Source organism: Oncorhynchus gorbuscha, linkage group LG13 (genome assembly GCF_021184085.1).
Source record: "Oncorhynchus gorbuscha isolate QuinsamMale2020 ecotype Even-year linkage group LG13, OgorEven_v1.0, whole genome shotgun sequence".
Lineage (NCBI taxonomy): Eukaryota > Metazoa > Chordata > Actinopteri > Salmoniformes > Salmonidae > Oncorhynchus > Oncorhynchus gorbuscha.
The window spans coordinates 34,003,699-34,021,884 of NC_060185.1; the positions used below are offsets into that span (position 1 = coordinate 34,003,699).

General features: G+C 42.9%; 2 protein-coding genes across 6 annotated transcripts in view; both read right to left on the reverse strand.

Moving 5' to 3' along the window:
• The window catches only part of LOC123992761 (dynein heavy chain domain-containing protein 1), a 47,741-nt gene extending 44,523 nt beyond the window's left edge, over positions 1 to 3,218 (reverse strand). The window contains exons 1-8 of the mRNA XM_046294253.1: positions 3,191 to 3,218; positions 2,281 to 2,814; positions 1,962 to 2,150; positions 1,637 to 1,840; positions 1,322 to 1,432; positions 875 to 1,031; positions 445 to 696; positions 93 to 236 (exon numbers count right to left, since the gene is read on the reverse strand). Coding sequence (XP_046150209.1) covers positions 93 to 236; positions 445 to 696; positions 875 to 1,031; positions 1,322 to 1,432; positions 1,637 to 1,840; positions 1,962 to 2,150; positions 2,281 to 2,690 — 1,467 coding nt within the window. The 5' untranslated portion in view covers positions 2,691 to 2,814; positions 3,191 to 3,218. The remainder of the gene's footprint in view (positions 1 to 92; positions 237 to 444; positions 697 to 874; positions 1,032 to 1,321; positions 1,433 to 1,636; positions 1,841 to 1,961; positions 2,151 to 2,280; positions 2,815 to 3,190) is intronic.
• A 2,003-nt stretch (positions 3,219 to 5,221) lies between these two features.
• LOC123992763 overlaps positions 5,222 to 18,186 on the reverse strand; it is a 107,757-nt gene continuing 94,792 nt past the window's right edge. Inside the window, exons 7-20 of one of the 5 annotated variants that reach the window (XM_046294257.1) lie at positions 15,404 to 15,733; positions 14,650 to 14,958; positions 13,385 to 13,678; positions 13,099 to 13,255; positions 11,354 to 11,523; positions 10,747 to 11,034; positions 10,393 to 10,562; positions 10,112 to 10,274; positions 9,514 to 9,798; positions 8,864 to 9,026; positions 7,944 to 8,104; positions 7,536 to 7,611; positions 6,229 to 6,262; positions 5,222 to 6,027 (exon numbers count right to left, since the gene is read on the reverse strand). In XM_046294257.1, coding sequence (XP_046150213.1) covers positions 5,866 to 6,027; positions 6,229 to 6,262; positions 7,536 to 7,611; positions 7,944 to 8,104; positions 8,864 to 9,026; positions 9,514 to 9,798; positions 10,112 to 10,274; positions 10,393 to 10,562; positions 10,747 to 11,034; positions 11,354 to 11,523; positions 13,099 to 13,255; positions 13,385 to 13,678; positions 14,650 to 14,958; positions 15,404 to 15,733 — 2,762 coding nt within the window. In that variant the 3' untranslated portion in view covers positions 5,222 to 5,865. Of the gene's footprint in view, positions 6,028 to 6,228; positions 6,263 to 6,399; positions 7,612 to 7,943; positions 8,105 to 8,863; positions 9,027 to 9,513; positions 9,799 to 10,111; positions 10,275 to 10,392; positions 10,563 to 10,746; positions 11,035 to 11,272; positions 11,524 to 13,098; positions 13,256 to 13,384; positions 13,679 to 14,649; positions 14,959 to 15,403; positions 15,734 to 18,186 lie in introns of all 5 variants that reach the window. The other 4 variants (XM_046294256.1, XM_046294255.1, XR_006831309.1 and 1 more) reach the window with 4 other exon arrangements.

Consider the following 18,186-nt stretch of genomic DNA (forward strand, 5'->3'; position numbering starts at 1 on the left):
TCTGCATCCCAAATGGTACCCTATTCCCTATATAGTGCACCACTTTTGACCAGAGCCCATCCTTCAGTGTGTGGTTAATTGAATGATCTCACTTGAAGGGCAGAGTTTGCGACTGACAGCAGTGCCCCTCGCAGCACCTCCTGGAACAAGTGCATGGGTGGGAACAGAGTTGGCTGACCGTCTGCTCCGAATATCAGCTCTGCTTGGAACAGACTCCCCTGCTGTGGCTGCACTCTCTATCGAGAAACATGGAATCAAAAATAGCAATACCATTACCAGCAAACCTTTCATTAACATGATGATGCAAGTCCCAAATGTCACCATATTCCCTACATGATCCACTACTTGTACCATGGGCCCTAGTCAAATGTAGTGCACTATATATGGAAAACGGTGCCATTTGGGATGCAACCATTGTTATTTCATGCTCTTCTTTCTCTTCACCTTCATGACGTTGTTGAGGAAAGAAGTGACTTCTCGGTGGGCGATTGTGACGATACCCTGCACGATCATATGATCGGCCAGGGCGGCCATATTTCCCAGCTGCTGCAGGACGTACTCTGCCTGGCCCAGCTCCTTCCTCAGGTCCCTCAGATGAGCCAGCTGGAGGTACAGGGGCTGGCTGCGCTGGTTAAGCTGGGAGCGTTCAACACGTAACTGCAGCTCCTGGTGAGCCCCATAGCTGTCCTCCTGGACCTGGAAGAAGGTCTTTTATGAATCTATATGAAATAGAAATGTGTCTTCTGCTGTACCCAACCCCTCTGATATCCACTTTAGAGAGGGTTGGAGGCCAACAGGCCAAGCTCTTGGCTGTGTCAGGCCTAGCAGTCAATTTGCGTTCCTCTGTCTAAGGATAAGAATAGTAGTTACAAACCATGTTGAGGATGAGAGCACGATACTGCAAGAATATCTCAAGAAGCCTGCGGCACTCCTGGTTCTTTTTCATGAGGGCATTCTGGAAGTCCAGAAGGGTGTAGGTCTTGCATTCATCCTGTGGCAACCAATGAACCCCTTTCAGTTCTTCAATCAGTCTGAAAACAGCAACAAAAAAGTATTTAACACTGTGTGCATTTCAACATAAATAAATAAAAAAAATCAATGTTAATCATGGACCAAAATGAACAATAAGGTCCCATGTGCATGTGACTGTAATGTTGATGTACAACACTATTGTCTGCATCCCAAATGGCACCCTATTCCTATATAGTACATTTATTTTGACCAGAGCCATGGGCTCTGCCATGGCACTGGTCAAAAGTAGTGCACGAAATAGGGAATAGGGATGTCATTTGGGATGCAACAATAATGTGATGCAGAATACCTGGAGAATTGAAAGAGAGCGTCTCTGAACTGGGGTACAGCCATGAGTAGCAGGCCCTGCAGTACTTCACCCTTCCTCTGCAGAGTGATCTTACACACGCTTCTATGCCACCTGTGACATGCAACAGCAACAAAGTTGACAAAGAAAATTGTTTTAATGAAGAGAGAGAATTGCAACTCGCCAAAAAAGTGACATGATACAATACATGTGGACAGTTAAGATGTGTTCCAAAGTCTGTCCCCTATGAGCCCTGGTCAAAAGTAGTGCACTGAAGGGAGGGAATAGGGTGCCATATGGAATGCAATCGTAGCCTACCTGATGAATGCCTTACGAAGTAAATAGTCCCTGAAAAATGGGATATCCTGCAAGGCTCTCCACAGTATGGCCTCCCGATGCCACTCTGCCAGAGAAAGGAGCCCAGCACTGCATCCATCCTGCACATGCAGCACAGAGGAGGGGGAGAAGATGAAGTGCTCAGTGCCTGCTCTATTGGGGGGGACCACACGAAGGTCATACGGTCTAAAAAAGAAAAGAAAACACATCCAATGAACAAATTGTATCCGCAAAATAGTGTGAATGCTACAGAAGACTGGCAAAGCCAGTGTTATTACACTATGGCATTGGCTATGGTGTTCACTACCTGAATGGGCCATTGTTCACAGCTTGCAAGTGGAAAAACTGAAGCTTTCCCAGATGTCTTTTCTTTGCAAAGATTTCCACCACCTCTGTGCCAGTCAGAGGCTCTCTGTGCTTGGCATCTTTTCTGTTTTCTGTCTCCTTGTCTTGATCAGCCATCTTTACCTGGGACACGTCTCCATGATCTGTAAAGCTGAATCAACAATGGACACACTACTAAATGTGCTATCTGAATGTGCTTTTTATTTTTTTGAAAGACCAATGTCACATTTGAACACGAGTGAAATGAAGCAACAAACACACATGCTCACTGCTTAACCTACCTGTCCAGAGCAGATTCCTCAAATGACACCTGAGTAGCTTTGACAGGGATATCAGTCCCCAGCGCTGAAGCGATCAGACAAGGTCCCTCCATCCACAGTGACTCCCCCATGGCCAGCTCAGGACCCACCTCTGCCACGAGGTGAGGGAGCTCCACCATGGACAGAGGAGTGGGAGCAGGGGAGAGGTTTCCAGTGCTAAGGGCTCGACCTGGATGGGGCTCATACATGAAGGCTGGTGAGGAGGCATGGTGCTCCTGAGACTCCAGTGGTGGTAGTAAGAGAACAGAGGCCACATTTGCTGCTGGGATTGAGTCATTTTTCCTCCCTCTGTGATCCAGGGAACCATCCCTTGGCCTTGCTATGCCTCTTGCACGGGTCCTATGTTGACTATCTCTTTTTGGAGCAGGCATAATTGGAGGTTGTTTTGTATCATTAGTTCTGCCACAAAACTCCAAGCTTTAGCGACTATTTGCTGAGATCATCTTCATATTCCTCTGTTGAGCCCAACTCTGGAAAAAAAACTCCCAAGAATTCCTGCCATAAATGAGGAAAAGAGCACAACCTCTCATTTAAAGGGATGCCAGATTGTGCCGATAAAATATAGTTAAGGCTAGAAACTTAGTCGTGGCCTCCATTATCTTTGACAACTGAACTTTTTGGGGGGCACGATAAGATATTAGAGAATATACAAAAACAGGAAATACCTCGACAGCATTGCTACCTGTTAGTTAGCAAGCGTTACCGTCGAATGCAAAAAAAAATCAATGCGTGTCAAAGTTGATTTTACGGGGGGAAAAGTTGGAAGGTAGCTAGCAATCTAAGATACCTTGCATGTATATATACGTGTACATTTAGATAGGAAAAGGGCTAACTAGCTTTATTAACTATCTAACTTTTCAAACGCTCTCACCTGTACCGTGAAATGTATCCACTGCAAAATATCAGCAGGTCTCGTTCCCATAGTTACATGGGACGCAACATCAACGTTTATGGCCGATATTGTGGGATCTCTTATGTTCCACAAGGGAGCGCTAGAAGATGCAACATTAGTTATTGGAGAAACTGCCAGGAGTGTGACATTTTGTTTTTGTCCATACATTAATAAATGCTCATAATAGACACAGGAAAACCTGGCTCCCTGTAGATGAAAGGCTGTGTAACCACTGCACCACTGCAGAACCTGAGACAGAGCTGCATTTCATGAGAAAAAACACACAAAAAGCAATTAGAGAGTGTTATTTCCCCAAATTTTCAAAGACTTCTCTGATGAGAATATGCTACCCTTCCTGTTGGGGGAGGATGCAGAGAGCTGTGGGTTGGCAGCGCACTACATTGCTGCCTGCAATAAAATGAGGGACAGTGTCTGACAGACCAACCAACCTGCACATGTCCTCTATACTTATAGTTATTGGTCAATATATGGTTGTCCCATTGACAATATTGATTATTATTTTAATTATGTTAATATTGTAAATATCCAAAGTAAGCTTTGGCAATATGTACACCACCTTTCAAAAGTTTGGGGTCCTTGTTTTAGAAAGAAAAGCACATTTTTTGTCCATAAAAATAACGTACAATTGATCAGAAATACAGCGTAGACAGTGTTAGTGTTGTAAATGACTATTGTAGCTGGAAAAGGCTGATGGAATATTTCTATGGAATATCTACATAGTCATACATAGGCCCATTATCAGCAGCCATCACTCCTGTGTTTCAATGGCATGTTGTGTTAGCTAATCCAAGTTTATCATTTTAAAACGCTAATTGATTATTAGAAAACCCTTTTGCATAGCTGAAAACTCTTTCTGATTAAAGAAGCTATAAAACTGGCCAACAGACATGTTGAGTATCTGGAGCATCAGCATTTGTGGGTTCGATTACAGGCTCTAAGTGACCCAAAACATTTGAACGGTAGTGTACATTGTTACATCATGCCAATAAAGCAAATTGAATTGGAGAAAGAGACAGCAAGAGTCAGAAATATTTGTGATGCTTTCATAATCCAAGTTTGTGCAGACTAATGTTGAACTCACAGGACAAAAAGGGCCCACTGGTTTTTATATCATACATAACCTGGCAATCACTATAATAAGGACGTACACATTTTAATTAACTTCAATTTACACAATTGAACATGGACTAACCCTGTACCAGAATTTAAAATGCATTATTCACTAACAGAGTAGTATAACCCTAGGGCAATTGAGTTAATTGCCACAGTTTTGGTTAAGAAAAATACACTAATTCCTTACTAGCATCGGTATGAAGAAAATTGCCACATCACACATTTATATTAAATTCATTACAGCAAGGTGCAGTCTTTATTAAAATGTTGCAAAACCTGATTTACTTTTTTTCTCTCGGGTGAGAATAGATTTTACTGCTCTTCTTTCTTATTTCCATGACACAATCAGGGTTAGTGCGAATAAATTAATTCTAACTGTGTGTGTGAGTGTCTGGACGTGTTTAACTATATGTAACAGTATAACTTTAGACCGTCCCCTCGCCCATACCCGGGACCCTCTGCACACAACAACAGTCACCCTCGAAGCATCGGTACCCTTCGCTCCACATTAGCACCGCTAATTAAGCTAGCCGTTTCACATCCGTTACATATACTTGTGCGGACCAGAACTCCCCACAAGAATACTAAACAACCAAAAATTTACCAACTAGGGGACATTTTGTTAGTCCCCATATGGTCAGATGCTATTTCTAGGGGTTTTAGGGTTACGGTTAGAGTTAGGTTCAGGAGCTAGACTATGTTTTGGGATAAAGGTTAAAGTTTAGGGGTTCTGGAAAATAGGACTTTGAGTGGGACTGAATTGTGTGACCACACAAGTTTAGTTATACAAGAATGTGTGTGCATGTACATGCACACACTTGTGTCAATTAATTTAGTCTTAAACCTGTAAAACAAAGCAGATTTAACAACAAGATACACATTTGCACTACTTTTATTGATAATGCTCCAGATTTTACAACATTAGATAACCAAAATGAATAACCTTTTAAAGTTCAGCATAATACAAAACAGTCAAACAAATAGAAGCTACGCTCAACATAATTTCTATGAATTTTACAATACATTTCTTTACAACACATTACAATTATTTAAAACACCAATGCATGAAATACACCAATAAACAAAACTAAAAATGATGAAAAATTCACAAAATAATGCATTTTAATGACTTGACATTAGAAGAAGCTGCATCATGCACCACGTAAGAGCGATGCAGAATACTGTAGCGTGGACTCCAACATATAGTAGAAGCCCGTGGTGTCTAAAGTCAAAATCTGGCTAATGATCGAGAAATTGAAAAAAGTTGATCCATGTCATGAGTCCATCTATGTAATGTATCTGTATCTATGTAATGTTGTAATGTTTTTGCACCATGGCATTTAGGGACCAAAAGTCTCTGATATCCTGGTCAAGTTTTTTAAATGCATGTACTGTGAGTATGTGTTTTTTTAACTGGCAAATAAAATAATTCAGTCTCAAATGGCACCCTATTCCATATACCATGCACAAGTAGTGCTCTATATAGGTAATAGTGTGCCAGTAGGGGCACACCCTGTCATTTACACAGTGGATCTGGCATCAATGACAATAGAGTAGCTGAGCAGCTGGTTGTACTCCTGGCCTCGTCCTCCTGGTACTGTCACTGCTGTCTTTCCCTTCCTCAGCTCTGGAGAGCACAGTTCCTGGGTCAGAGAGGTCAAGGGTGCCAGCGACTCCCGCTTCTTACAGGAGTTCAGTGACCAGAGAAGATAGTAGACAGGGGTACAAAGCACATTCAAATGTTGAATAAAGACCTATGAATAGAAGCTACAAGAATAGATGAATGAAGGCAAGAGGACCATTCTCAATAATTCAAAGAATGCATAATGTTTTTTTGAGAGCTCAACAGCTCGAGAAAAATTGTAAGAAAGATTGATACTAACCTTAGATGTTAGGCGGTCTCCTCCATTTATTTTGCTTCAAAACAAATTAACAATTCATTTTCAGTTGTGTTGCAGTGGCAGACAGACAGCATTTAAAATTGTCAAATGATTTGGATGTTTTTATACAGTTGGGTATCATCCTCACTAAGAAAGTTGTACAGCCAAACTTACCTGTATGGCCAAACTGCACCCCTTGTATGAGTGAACAGACTTCCACTGAGCCACTGAGTGTGTGAACTGTGAATGCATTATGTGACAGGAATATATAAGCAGAATGGTGGTGACATCATCATTGATCTCTCTGATGTTAGAAGCAGTAGCTCTCCTCATCCATCATGATCCCTATGACACCAACCAGGCCAATGAAAACCTGCTCCTTTCAAAAAGTGTTCCTAGTGTTTGCGACCTGGAAGATGCAAATCCCGGAATAGCTATTCTCCTGGGGAGTCAGGTTCTCTGTGTACGTCTGTCGACTGACTGACCTTCCCAAATTAGCCTGACAGGACCTTCCCACGGGAACCATGGATAATGGGACAGTGATGCTCATCGCACCAATGGCACCTTGACCAAATGTACTGACCAAAGACACAATGAATCAGCCACTGAACTAACACGGAAGTGGAGTCTGTGTGTCTGTGTCTATATATTTACCATCCCTTTTCACACGAGTCCAGACAAAAAGGAACTTAGTCTACATCCCAAATTGTACCCTAATCCCTACACAATGCACTACTTTTGACCAGAGCCCTGTGGGAGAGTTATCAGATGATTTTAGAGACATTTGGGATCCCAAAGTGTATCCAAACACTGTGGTATTGACACACCTGTCTAATCTGATCCGATCCAATGACAGAAACAAGAGATGACTGCTTTATGCAGTTCTCATTCCAAGCATTGTGCCTGGGATTGAATTACAATATAAATTCTCCAGCTGTGAAGTTTTTGAATAGCTTTTCTTACTTCCAGAGTAGTCACTCAGAGTTAAGCCCTATGATAACGTTAAACCAAAAATAAATCTGTTGTCTTAACCACAGAGACAGAAAGAATCAGACTGTGTGAGTTGTGTGGCAGAGCTGTGGTGGCAGATGTACCCGTCTGCTCCAGCCACAGAGCATCCTGTTTGTGAATAGCTCTGTGCTACTTTGGTCATGCTAAGCTGTAGTAACCATCAGACGCACAGACCTGGTTTCCTGTTTGTCATCTGCCAACATGATGGTTGCCGGAGTGCTACCTGTAAACATGTCACCTGCTGAGTTGCTGTTTGTCTGTCTGTCACCTGCAGGAGGCCTTCGTACTGATCGACTCACCAGAAAACACACAGAGTGACGATGAGGAGGATTGTGATGGCTGCAGCCGAGGAGAAACAGACGATGAAGACGATCACTGCACAAACACACAGGAGAAAGACATCCGGTAACAAAAAAATGGAAGTAAATGGAATGGAACACCTGTTGTAAATGGAAGTAAATGGAATGGAACACCTGTTGTAAATGGAAGTAAATTGAATGGAACACCTGTTGTAAATGGAAGTAAATGGAATGGAACACCTGTTGTAAATGGAAGTAAATGGAATGGAACACCTGTTGTAAATGGAAGTAAATTCAAATAATGGCAAAATTATAGTATGCCAATCATTTTTGGATGTTCACCAGTAAGCATTGAAATATCTTACATATTGTTATTTCACTGATGCATGATAAGGTGAGTACACTCACTGAGTTGTTTATCTTCACTGGTTACCTCCACTTGAATGAGGGCCGAGGCCTGATGGTGGTAGAAAGAGGCTTGGCAGGTGTAGATGCCCGCCTCCCGCTCCGTGACCTCTGAATGGAACAACAGAGCCCGACCATCCATCTGGACCAATGTGCCGTCATTTCTTCAATACGCAGCAGGACACAGAAAGTTATTACATAGTACACACGTTTGTCTGATCTGTTTATCATCTAAGTGGCAAAGACGACAGTCATGAAGAGAGAATAAGATAAGCGTGGAAGGTGGAAAATTGCTACCACAACACTTTTTGGTCATTAAAAAAAAAACTGCTACATCGAGTGATAGAAATCTAACGAGACATTGTATTTCGTATTTATACTTAGGTGTATACCTAAGTAACTATCATCCACCTTAGCAGAAATGAACACAGCTTTACCCAGAATAGCTTGGCAGAATAACTCCTAACACAATTTATATGAGTCTGAGCATGGGGGGGGGGGCAGGAGAGTGTCAGGACCTCTGAAGATATACTGCTTCATAAGTCACTCATTGTCCCTGATAAAAGGGTTCTTTAGTGGAACCTACCGCATGGCCTGCCAGTCAGGACAACCTTCCCCAGGCCCCACAGCACAGAAGTCCTGATAGTATCTTAATAAGACATAATAGCAGCTTTACGACACTGCACGTATTTGACTATCTAGTTAAAAGCTCTCATAAAACAATACAAATGAGAACTTCCATCTGGACGAGAACAATGTTCGTACAAATGACCTCCCCTGTGTAGTGGTAATATTATCACAGACAGGGCCCTGCCCTACTCTGTCTTCCATCCTTCTGTAGCTCTCTCACTCAACCTCCACAGTTTAGAAGTTGTAGGAATGGAACATAGTAGTAAAAGAGAGTCTAGCAAAGAGTCTACTACCTCTGACAGGTAAGGCTATAAGTTGGCACACTGCCATAGACTTTGAGCAGGATCCTCTGGTTGTGGAAATTCTCCTTTAGGGACATTCGATGTATAACAGACTCGTCTCCATAAGGTTTGTACAGGGGAGTGGTTTGATTGAGTACTCTGACAGATGAGATGTCTAAGAAGAGGAAGGAGAAGTGGTCAACGGGGGGCAAAAAACAAATCACTCCCTAGATACATACAGTCAATAGACAGGTAGTTGCAGTTAAATGTTGAACAGGAGGCTGGAGCTTGGCATGCCTGGTAAGTACTGTACCTCAAAGAATGTCATGACATAATTGTATACTTGTAGAAAAAAGGTGCCATCTAGAACCTAAAATATTTATTTACTGTCCCCATAGGAGAACCCTTTGAAGAACCCTTTTGCTTCCAGGTAAAAATACACTTTGGGTTCCATGAACAAACCTTTCCAGAGAAACCAAAAAGAGTTCTAAGGGAATAAAATAAAATAAAGGCTTCTCCTATGGGGACAGCTGAAGAACCCTTTTGAAACTCTTTTCTCTAAGAGTATACAGAATGTATGTGTAGTATGACAAGTATATCATTTGTGGTGTTGGGTGCTTTATATATCTCATCTCTGTCTATCTATTCCCTATTACACTTACAGTATTTGGGGACATGGACTGTCCTCCTCTCCTTTAGTCCATGGTGATTTTGAATGAGACAGATCAGGTCCTGTCCCTCGTGGAGGGCCAGTGAAAACTCATAGGTGAGGTTGGTTAGCACTCTCACTCCTTCATACCCAGACCGGAAGGAGATGTGGCCTGTGGCGTTGTCAGGTAGAACCCAAGAGAGGTGTGCTCCGAGCCTGTCCCCTCTGTACTCGCATACAGCCAGCCACAGAGGAGATCCCCTCTGCCTCCCAACAAAAACACGCATCACAGGGGACTCTGAGGGAGGGACGGAGAGAGTGACAGTGTGTGGAGGTTGGATACAATGGATGAGTCCCTAAATGGCACCCTATTCCCTTTATAGTGCATTACTTTGACCAGGGCCTAGAGGGGGAATAGGGTGTCATTGGGGACGCATAACGTATTGTGTAGATCAGTGGAGGCGATGACGGCTCATAATAATGTCTGGAATGTTATCAACCACATGCTTGATGTGTTTGATACCATTCCAGACATTATTATGAGCCATCATCCCCTCAGCAGCCTCTACTGGTGGAGATACATGGTAGCTACAAGTCATAAAGTAAATTACCCAGTCCACGCAGCAGTATCCCTGTTCTCTCTGGCTTCTCAAGACCTAGGTGATCCACCACACAGGTGACATTCTGACCAGAGAACATGAAAGTGGGGAACCTCAACACACTACGGACCGTCACAGAGCCATTGGCATGGAGCGCAGGCTGCCTGTGAACCTGCTAGCGAAACATATGACAGAGCGTGCAAATAATATCCAAATGAGTGCCGGAATTTTATATTTTTTGCTGTATCTATTTCACGGTTCCAAGCACCCTTTCATTTGTTTTCTCCCTTTACCTGCGCCTGCACCTCCATGAGCTGACTGGTACTATTGTCACTGTCCCAGTCTCCAAGACTCCAGGAGATGGTGGCAGCAGGTCCAACATTGTCCACAGTGCACTGCACCAGTGTGTATGCTACATCTTTCTCCCACTCAGAGCTGGACTGGATGGTGATGTTAGGAGGAGCTGCATGTAGATAGAACAGTGATATAGGATATATGTTCTCAATGTAAATAAAATATCAGCAATATAGGATACATGTTCTCAATGTAAATAAAATGACAGATATAGGATACATGTTCTCAATGTAAATATTTTATTTTAACACTAGCGCTTTAATTGATGGTGTTTGATGATTTGTTGAACATACCACACACAGGGAGTGTTATCTGTCTTCTCTCTGGCAACACAAACACAGTATGATCTATCACACACTCCATATTGAGCTCCTGGGCTGAGCAGGCAGGCAGGACTAACACACTGCTGACAGAATAGGTTCCATTATGGGATGTGAGACTGGACCAGGAGGGCCCAGACACACCCTCAGGTAGAACCCAGGACACATTGGCAACAGGGACGGAGTCTGCAGCCAGGCACTCAATGAATCTGTCACCCAGTCTGTCCTGGACATCAATCCTTATGCTGGGAGGAACAGTCACTAGCACACAGAGAGGAGAAAGGGCTGTAAACATGCTAATCACTTAACTTTACAGTTTGCAGGAAAAGAAAAAACTGATTTATACTAACAATATTTATGATAGAAGTCACTTGTATTAACATATGCTGGCTCGCTACGAATTGCAGACTGACAGATATGGCTACCAGTTGTCAAATTATGAAGATGATATTTAGGTTGCATCCCAAATGATATGTAGTCTACATTCCAAACATTTTACCAGGGCCCATAGGCACTATATCAGGAACAGGGTGCCATTTGGGACGTAACCTATGATATGTAGACAAGGCTCTGCTCGTACCAGGCTGCTTGACATGTGGGTTAACGGTAATGTCCAGCAGTACAGATGCCCTGTGGCTGTAGTAGGAGGCCTCACACTCATACAGCCCTGCATGGTAGAGCTCGACAGGACCCTGCAGGGTTAGAGCACTGCCAAATACTGCCACACCCTCAGGGAGAGACTGCTCTTCTCTAGGAGACAACACAAGACAATACACTGTTAGCCACTCTCCAAAGGCAGGAGAGCAGCAGCTCGAAGAGCTTTGGTTCTCAGATAGTTAGATCCGGGATAATGTCACCAACTTGGTGATTGTTGCTATTCAACGTTTTTTTTTTATCCAAAGCGTCTGGCTTCAGCAGATAAAGTATTTTCTCACGCCACACACGCTGTGTGATACAAACTCAGACAGGATGTCGAATGGTGTCAGAGAGGATGGTGCGTTACCTACACCAACATCACGGGTGGTGAAATTACATTTAGAATTAGAAGATAGGTACTAACCTTATTATTATATTATTATTATATTATTATATATATTATTATTATTATATTATATTACCTAACTAACGTGTACTAGCTAGCTACATAAGCAACAGTGGTCAACATAAAGACCAGGACAATTGTCCAAACACAAAAAAAAAGATACACCCTATCCCCTCAAATTAAGTGGACACTTCTGATGACATACCATGACGTTTGACGAATACACACTTGCAGGGCGAGGAAGGACTTTTAAATGGACCGCCCTTGCCCGGAAATGTAACACTCGTTCATCCCTCGATTGCGTTTTCAGCCACCGGTGGCTAGCTTGTGGGTGCTTTATATGCGCTACAGTCAATTATTATTGCATGTCTACTTACATTAAATATATCATTATTAATATACGCCTACTGTATGATAGCAACTAAATAAATTAGCCAAATAACGTTAGCCTACTTAACCAGCTACAATTTCCAAAAGCTAACCAAACAAAAACATTACTTTTACGAAACCTGTTTGTGCCGTCATGTGCATTAGTAGCACAATTGTTTAACTTTTACATGTGTTTTTACACTTGTATATTGACTCCATATTGTCGTGGAGGCTTTAATTTTTGGCAGACTTCTTAGCGGATGTACAATCTTGGCGAATTGAATTATGGGGAGTTTCAGGTTCCGAAGTGAACATAATTGTACACTCGCAAACTCGACTAAAAACAAGGGCTGAGGGGCTTACGTTGCAAACTTCCCTTGCTTGGCTAATCATTTGGACCGCCCCCCAAGATGGCGATGGGGATTCCCCCAAGGGCATACAACGTGTCTTTTAAGTGTTTGGACCGCTGCCCCTGAGCTAGTTTTCCTATAACAAACGTCTAGTTCCAGGTTGCACTTGCGCATAACATTTGAGACGCATGCGCTTTGAGGTTCGCACAACTCGCGGTGTCAACCCGCACAATCTGCAGCTGGATGCTTCTAAACAAATGTGCAGGATGTGTGTCTAGTGCCTGTCTATCACCTGTGGTTTTCAACCGAACCTCTCACCACAGCGGCCAGACACAATGTGATGCAAACACTAGTATAGTAAGAATAGCATAAATTAATTAAATTGCTAGAAAGCAAAACCTAATAGCAAACTTTGTTTTTTGTAACTGTACCCTGACCAAAAGGATTATCACAGCAGTTCCTTCATGGTAATGTTGTCCTTTATATGAGATGAACAGAAGTTACAATCAAGAGAGATCAACAGACATCTTGTCTGTATTATGATAGTAATACAGGTATTCTTACTTGGTGCATACTATACTGTAACGTGGTACATCCCCAACGACCTCTAACCCGATGGTGGTTTTGCTCTGTCCTTCCTCCAGAACCACTGACTCTACAGCCTGGCTCTTGTTGCTGCTGTCTGCCAACCCTGGGTTCTGCAGCCGAACAGCAGACAGAGCTACACAATAGGAAGTTAAAACACAAGATCCAACACAGAATCGGTTATTAAGTAGAGTAAATGAAAAGCATTCTCCTAAAACCATACTTTTGGCTCCAAGTCCTCAATTATAACTTGTGAGGTACTCACAGAATGCCGGCAAAGTGACGGTCCGAAGCTCTCCGTGTGGGAACTTGGGGTGGTCAAACAGGCAGGTGATGTTTTCCCCTTCATGAAGCTCAGCTGGGAAGCGGTATGATCTGACCCATGTGTCTGCTGCATCCATGACAACCTCCTTCTGTAGCATGGAACTGACCTCCTGATTGGGCAGCACCAGGGTGATGTCAGCTCGGGGTCGCCCTCCGGCCGCACCACAGGCGACCACCCAGAACTTCTCCCCTTCCTCTAGAACCAGGTATGTCTCAATGGTCATATTGGGAGCCACTGCAGGCAGAGAGAAATTATACTTGTACATGAGCAGGTGGGAATGATCCATCAGTACAACAACAGTCCTAAATCAAATGTCTGGGCCTCTAGGGCTGTGGTTTATATTTTTGAGAAGGCTGAAGTGAAAGGATAGATTTATGAAAGATAAACACAAGGCTGCCATTATGTTTTAGGAGGAGAGTGCTAACTCTTCTCACCTGTTCCATCTGTTCAGCAGACCACAGCTGAGAGGACTACTGTATGTTTGCATCCCAAATGGTACCCTGTAGGGCTCTGGTTAAAAGTAGTGCACTATATAGCGAATAGGGTGCCATTTGGGATGTAGCAGCACCCTATATCACGCATCTCAGTACAGACTGACTGCACATATAGAAAAACATCACTCTAATGCCGATTGTCAAAGACACTTTGATACTACCACATATGGATAAGGGAGGACATATCTGTCATATGATAATCTTTGACATATGGATACAGGCTGTATATCAAAAATGTGTCTCCTCATGTGGTGGGGAGGGATATCTAAATGTGATGAGAATGAATTTACTGTGCAGTGTGATGTGATGTATGATCTGTCTCTGATGCCACAGCTGATTGCGAGGGCTGACTCGTACAGGAAACACAGCCTTGGCGAGAGACACAACACCTGGTACATGGTGTGGAGTGGGGAGGTGAACACGTGGAAAAACAGGCTGGGAGAATGTAAAGGAAACATCTGTGCCAGTAAGCTATGAGCTCAAGGTGGTGCCAGTCCCAGCATGATGCAATATCTCCCGATCATTCTCAGACTTGATTCTTAGCATCACATGTCAAATCCTTGCCCACAAAAGTGAGAATGCCAAGTACTGTACAAACAAACATACACATCAACGATGTGTCCCAAATCTTGTCACCCTTCCTGGTCAAAAGTGGTGCACTATAAAGGGAATAGGGTACCATTTGCAGTGTACGTGAGCTGGCAGGCTTACCGAAGGTCTCCACCCTCACTGTGACATGTGTGGTGGGGTCAGGCAGGGTTGGGTGATGGACCACGCAGGTCACCCTGTCCTGGTCCTGTAGGTGGGTGGGGAAGCGGAGTAAGCTGGTCATAGTGGCAGTGCCATTGGTATAACTGGTGTTCCTCATCTCCACAGAGGAGTCGTCAGTAGGAGGGCTGCCGTTGATCTCCCAGCGAATCAGAGCCACAGGTTTACCATTGGTAGCTGAGCATGTAACTGACTGGTAGTGGGTAGCGTTGTCTGTGTCCTCTGTCACCACTGTGTAGATATCAGGTCGCGCTTTAAAACAAAAACATTAAAAGAAATGAAGAGGATGATGATGGTACGAGAAACATTTATGCAATGGATATTTGTATGATTCTGTCTCTATGATGACATTGCAGGTACAGTAAGGTAAGGATACAACAGGCAATTATAATGTCACATATTTTATCCAACCCCCCCTAATGGCATCATGAGGTCATGTATTATTTTGTTTCTCCTCTCTACCATTTAGGTGTTAGGTACTTTTCCATCGTCCATTAGAGCCCCCCTTCGAATACTCTTAAAATGCATCCTTCCTTCCTCACTTCCTTGAATTAATCAATGATCTGACATGACATAATTGGTCAGAGCAATGCAATGGAAAGCTTGCTTACACCAATCTTGTATTCTCAAGAAGGGAATAAGGAAGGATGCATTTTAAGAGTATTCGAATTGGGCCATGTTCTTCAGTCAGGCTTACCCAGAACAGTGAGAAACATGCTGTTAGTGATCTCCTCTTCATCGGTGGCGAACACACATGTGTACTCCCCCTGGGCCTCCAGAGTAGACACCCTCATCTTCACAGTCAGATTGGTGGGAGAGGCTGGGGCGGAGAAGTCTGGGTCTTTGCTGAAAGCCTTGTTGTTCTTGTAGCCTGTTAATTTCTTCATCGATCGTTTCATTCTAGAGTCTGGGCGTTTCCATGAGGCTTCTGTGATGTCATTCGGTCCCAGGTACTGACAGCGGAGGAAGACATCCTCTCCAAGGATCCCAGTGACGTTACGGTCAATCTCCATGTCCTCCTCCATATCTGTGAGAAAAAAACATTATGATCGGCATAAATTACTAGTAATTCAGTTATTTTGCGTCCCAAAGGGGCACCCTGTTCTCTATACAGTGCACTACTTTTGACCGAAGCCATATGGGCCCTGTTCAAAAGTAGTGCACCATATAGGGCATAGAGTTCCATTTGGGATGCATCCTTAGCCACTCATATCTCAGTGGGATGAACTTTGGTTAATTGATGAGAAATTCCATAGATGTTGCTAAAAACAAACAACAGCAAATGTGATTTCTGTTGAGACTTCTATAAAAAGGGTTCCCTGTCTCTGAGTGTCCATCCCAAGCAGCTACTTGTGTACCAAATGGCACCATTTTACCTTTGGGCCCTGGTCAAAAGTAGTGCACTGTAAGGAATAGGGTGCCATTTAGGACGTAGCTACAGTCTGTCTCTAAGACATCAGTCACGATTAGGGGATGTTTCAGTGAAGGGGGCATTTAATAAAGCAGCCTGATAGGTTTGAGTGTTGATAACAGCATGCAGAGTCCAATGCATACCAACTCACTCCTCTCTCTGGTCTCTCTATTATGGAACACTTAAGGACAACGTTTTTATCTATTAGCCAGTGGAAACAGGAGTCAAATTGAACTTGTATGACTCCTGAGCCGCCCAAGTGCCGAATGATGACAGATGAGTACATTGGGATACCCACTCAATGGATACACACTCAATGGATACCCAGTCTAATACCTCACATCAACAATCCTGTAAAATATTGTCCTGTTAGGACACTTTGATGAGGACAACACTTGTGTCCAACTATAAATACTCTGGCCCCCATCTTCAACCAAATACATTCAGAGAACAGCAAGTGGTGCTGTGTTGTACATAACAACATATGGAAACAAACACAAAGTTGACAATATCCCAAAATGGCACTTATTCATTTGTCAAATAAACTTTATTTAATCATGTAAGGATTGTGTGCATGTGTTTGTGAGAGAGAGGAAGAGGGAAGGAGAGAGAGAGCGTGAGAGAGAGAAAGAGAGGGACAGCTCCACACAAATATATCTTGTCTTGTGGGTTTATGGTTCATAAAAATGGAAAAGGCATTACAAATATTGCATATCTGAGGCACACTTAAAGGATGCACTGCAAATAATCACATAGCAACAGCCTAAAATACAAAATAATGTCCATTAGCACTTTTTCTGTGGCCCTAAGGCACTGACAACTGTCTCTGTTTACGGGTTGGGGTGCTTTATGTAGTTTAGGCTACCCATGTACCATATAGGGCCAGTATATCATAGCATAGTCATGAAACTGCTGCGGTTTCATCTGGGCTTCTACCCAACAGCAGGCGTTCACGTACATGGATGCTTGCAGATGATTCAATGTTCAGAGGGTAGCAAGACAACTGAAAATGTGTCACTTATATTGACAAAGAACTGCTTTTGATTCAACAAATAGATCAGTGTGGTGATGTAACTAATGCATTGTATGATGATGTGCTAGTGGAGAGATCTGGGGATGGAAAGTCATACTGTTGGTGCAGTGGTTCTAACCTACAGACCTATTTATTCCTCCGAGACGCTCATTCATCTACCAATTGAAAATACACACTGAAGTTCCTAAGTTCAGATCAAACTGTGATGTCTTTCAGGCTAACAGAAAATATTGTCGACTAACAACACAGGGATTTCCCCAAACACACTCAGTGGAGCCATTGCAATACTATTAATGGTATCATTAAAGGTCATAAATTGCATTTAAATGGTCATTAAAGCAACCAAAATGGTTTTAGTAGCTGACACAATTGGACAATAATAACAGACAATATTGTAGTACAAACATATGTCAGAAATAAAGCTATAGTCAAGATGAATTCAGAATATTTCAAATGGATTTTGCTCTTGGGTTTATTGCTTGTAAGCCTTTATAATTAGACTAATCAGGCAGCAAAACTATTGCACCTCTGTTCAGTGTAAAATTCCACAGGTTAATAAACAAGTCTTTAAGGGCTAGTAAACTCAACCCATAAACAGAACGGCACACTCACAGATGGATTATAACTCCTCAGACTTACCCAACATGTCCAAGCAGTGAGACACACTTAGGACAAAGCCCAAAATCAACAGGCCTGAGCATCCCATGGTGGTATCATTGAGAGTGAGAACTCAATTTGACTACAGCAAGTCTTCCTATGAGGGTATTTAAATGTGTGTGGTTGTGTGTGTGTGAGTGAGTGCAAGAGAAGCTGTCAGAATCAGCTGTAGAGGGTGTGTTCTCCAAACCTCTGAGCAGAGCTGTTTTTTTAACAAACACACACCACACATACACAGTGTAGGGCTATGTTGTTTAGAACCACTTTACTCTCCTAGTGCCCTATATGTTATTATGCGCACACATCTGTTTGAACAGGACTGCTTCTTCCATGGAGGTAGTAGTTATTTCACTTCTCACTTAGTTGAAAACCAGCGTTT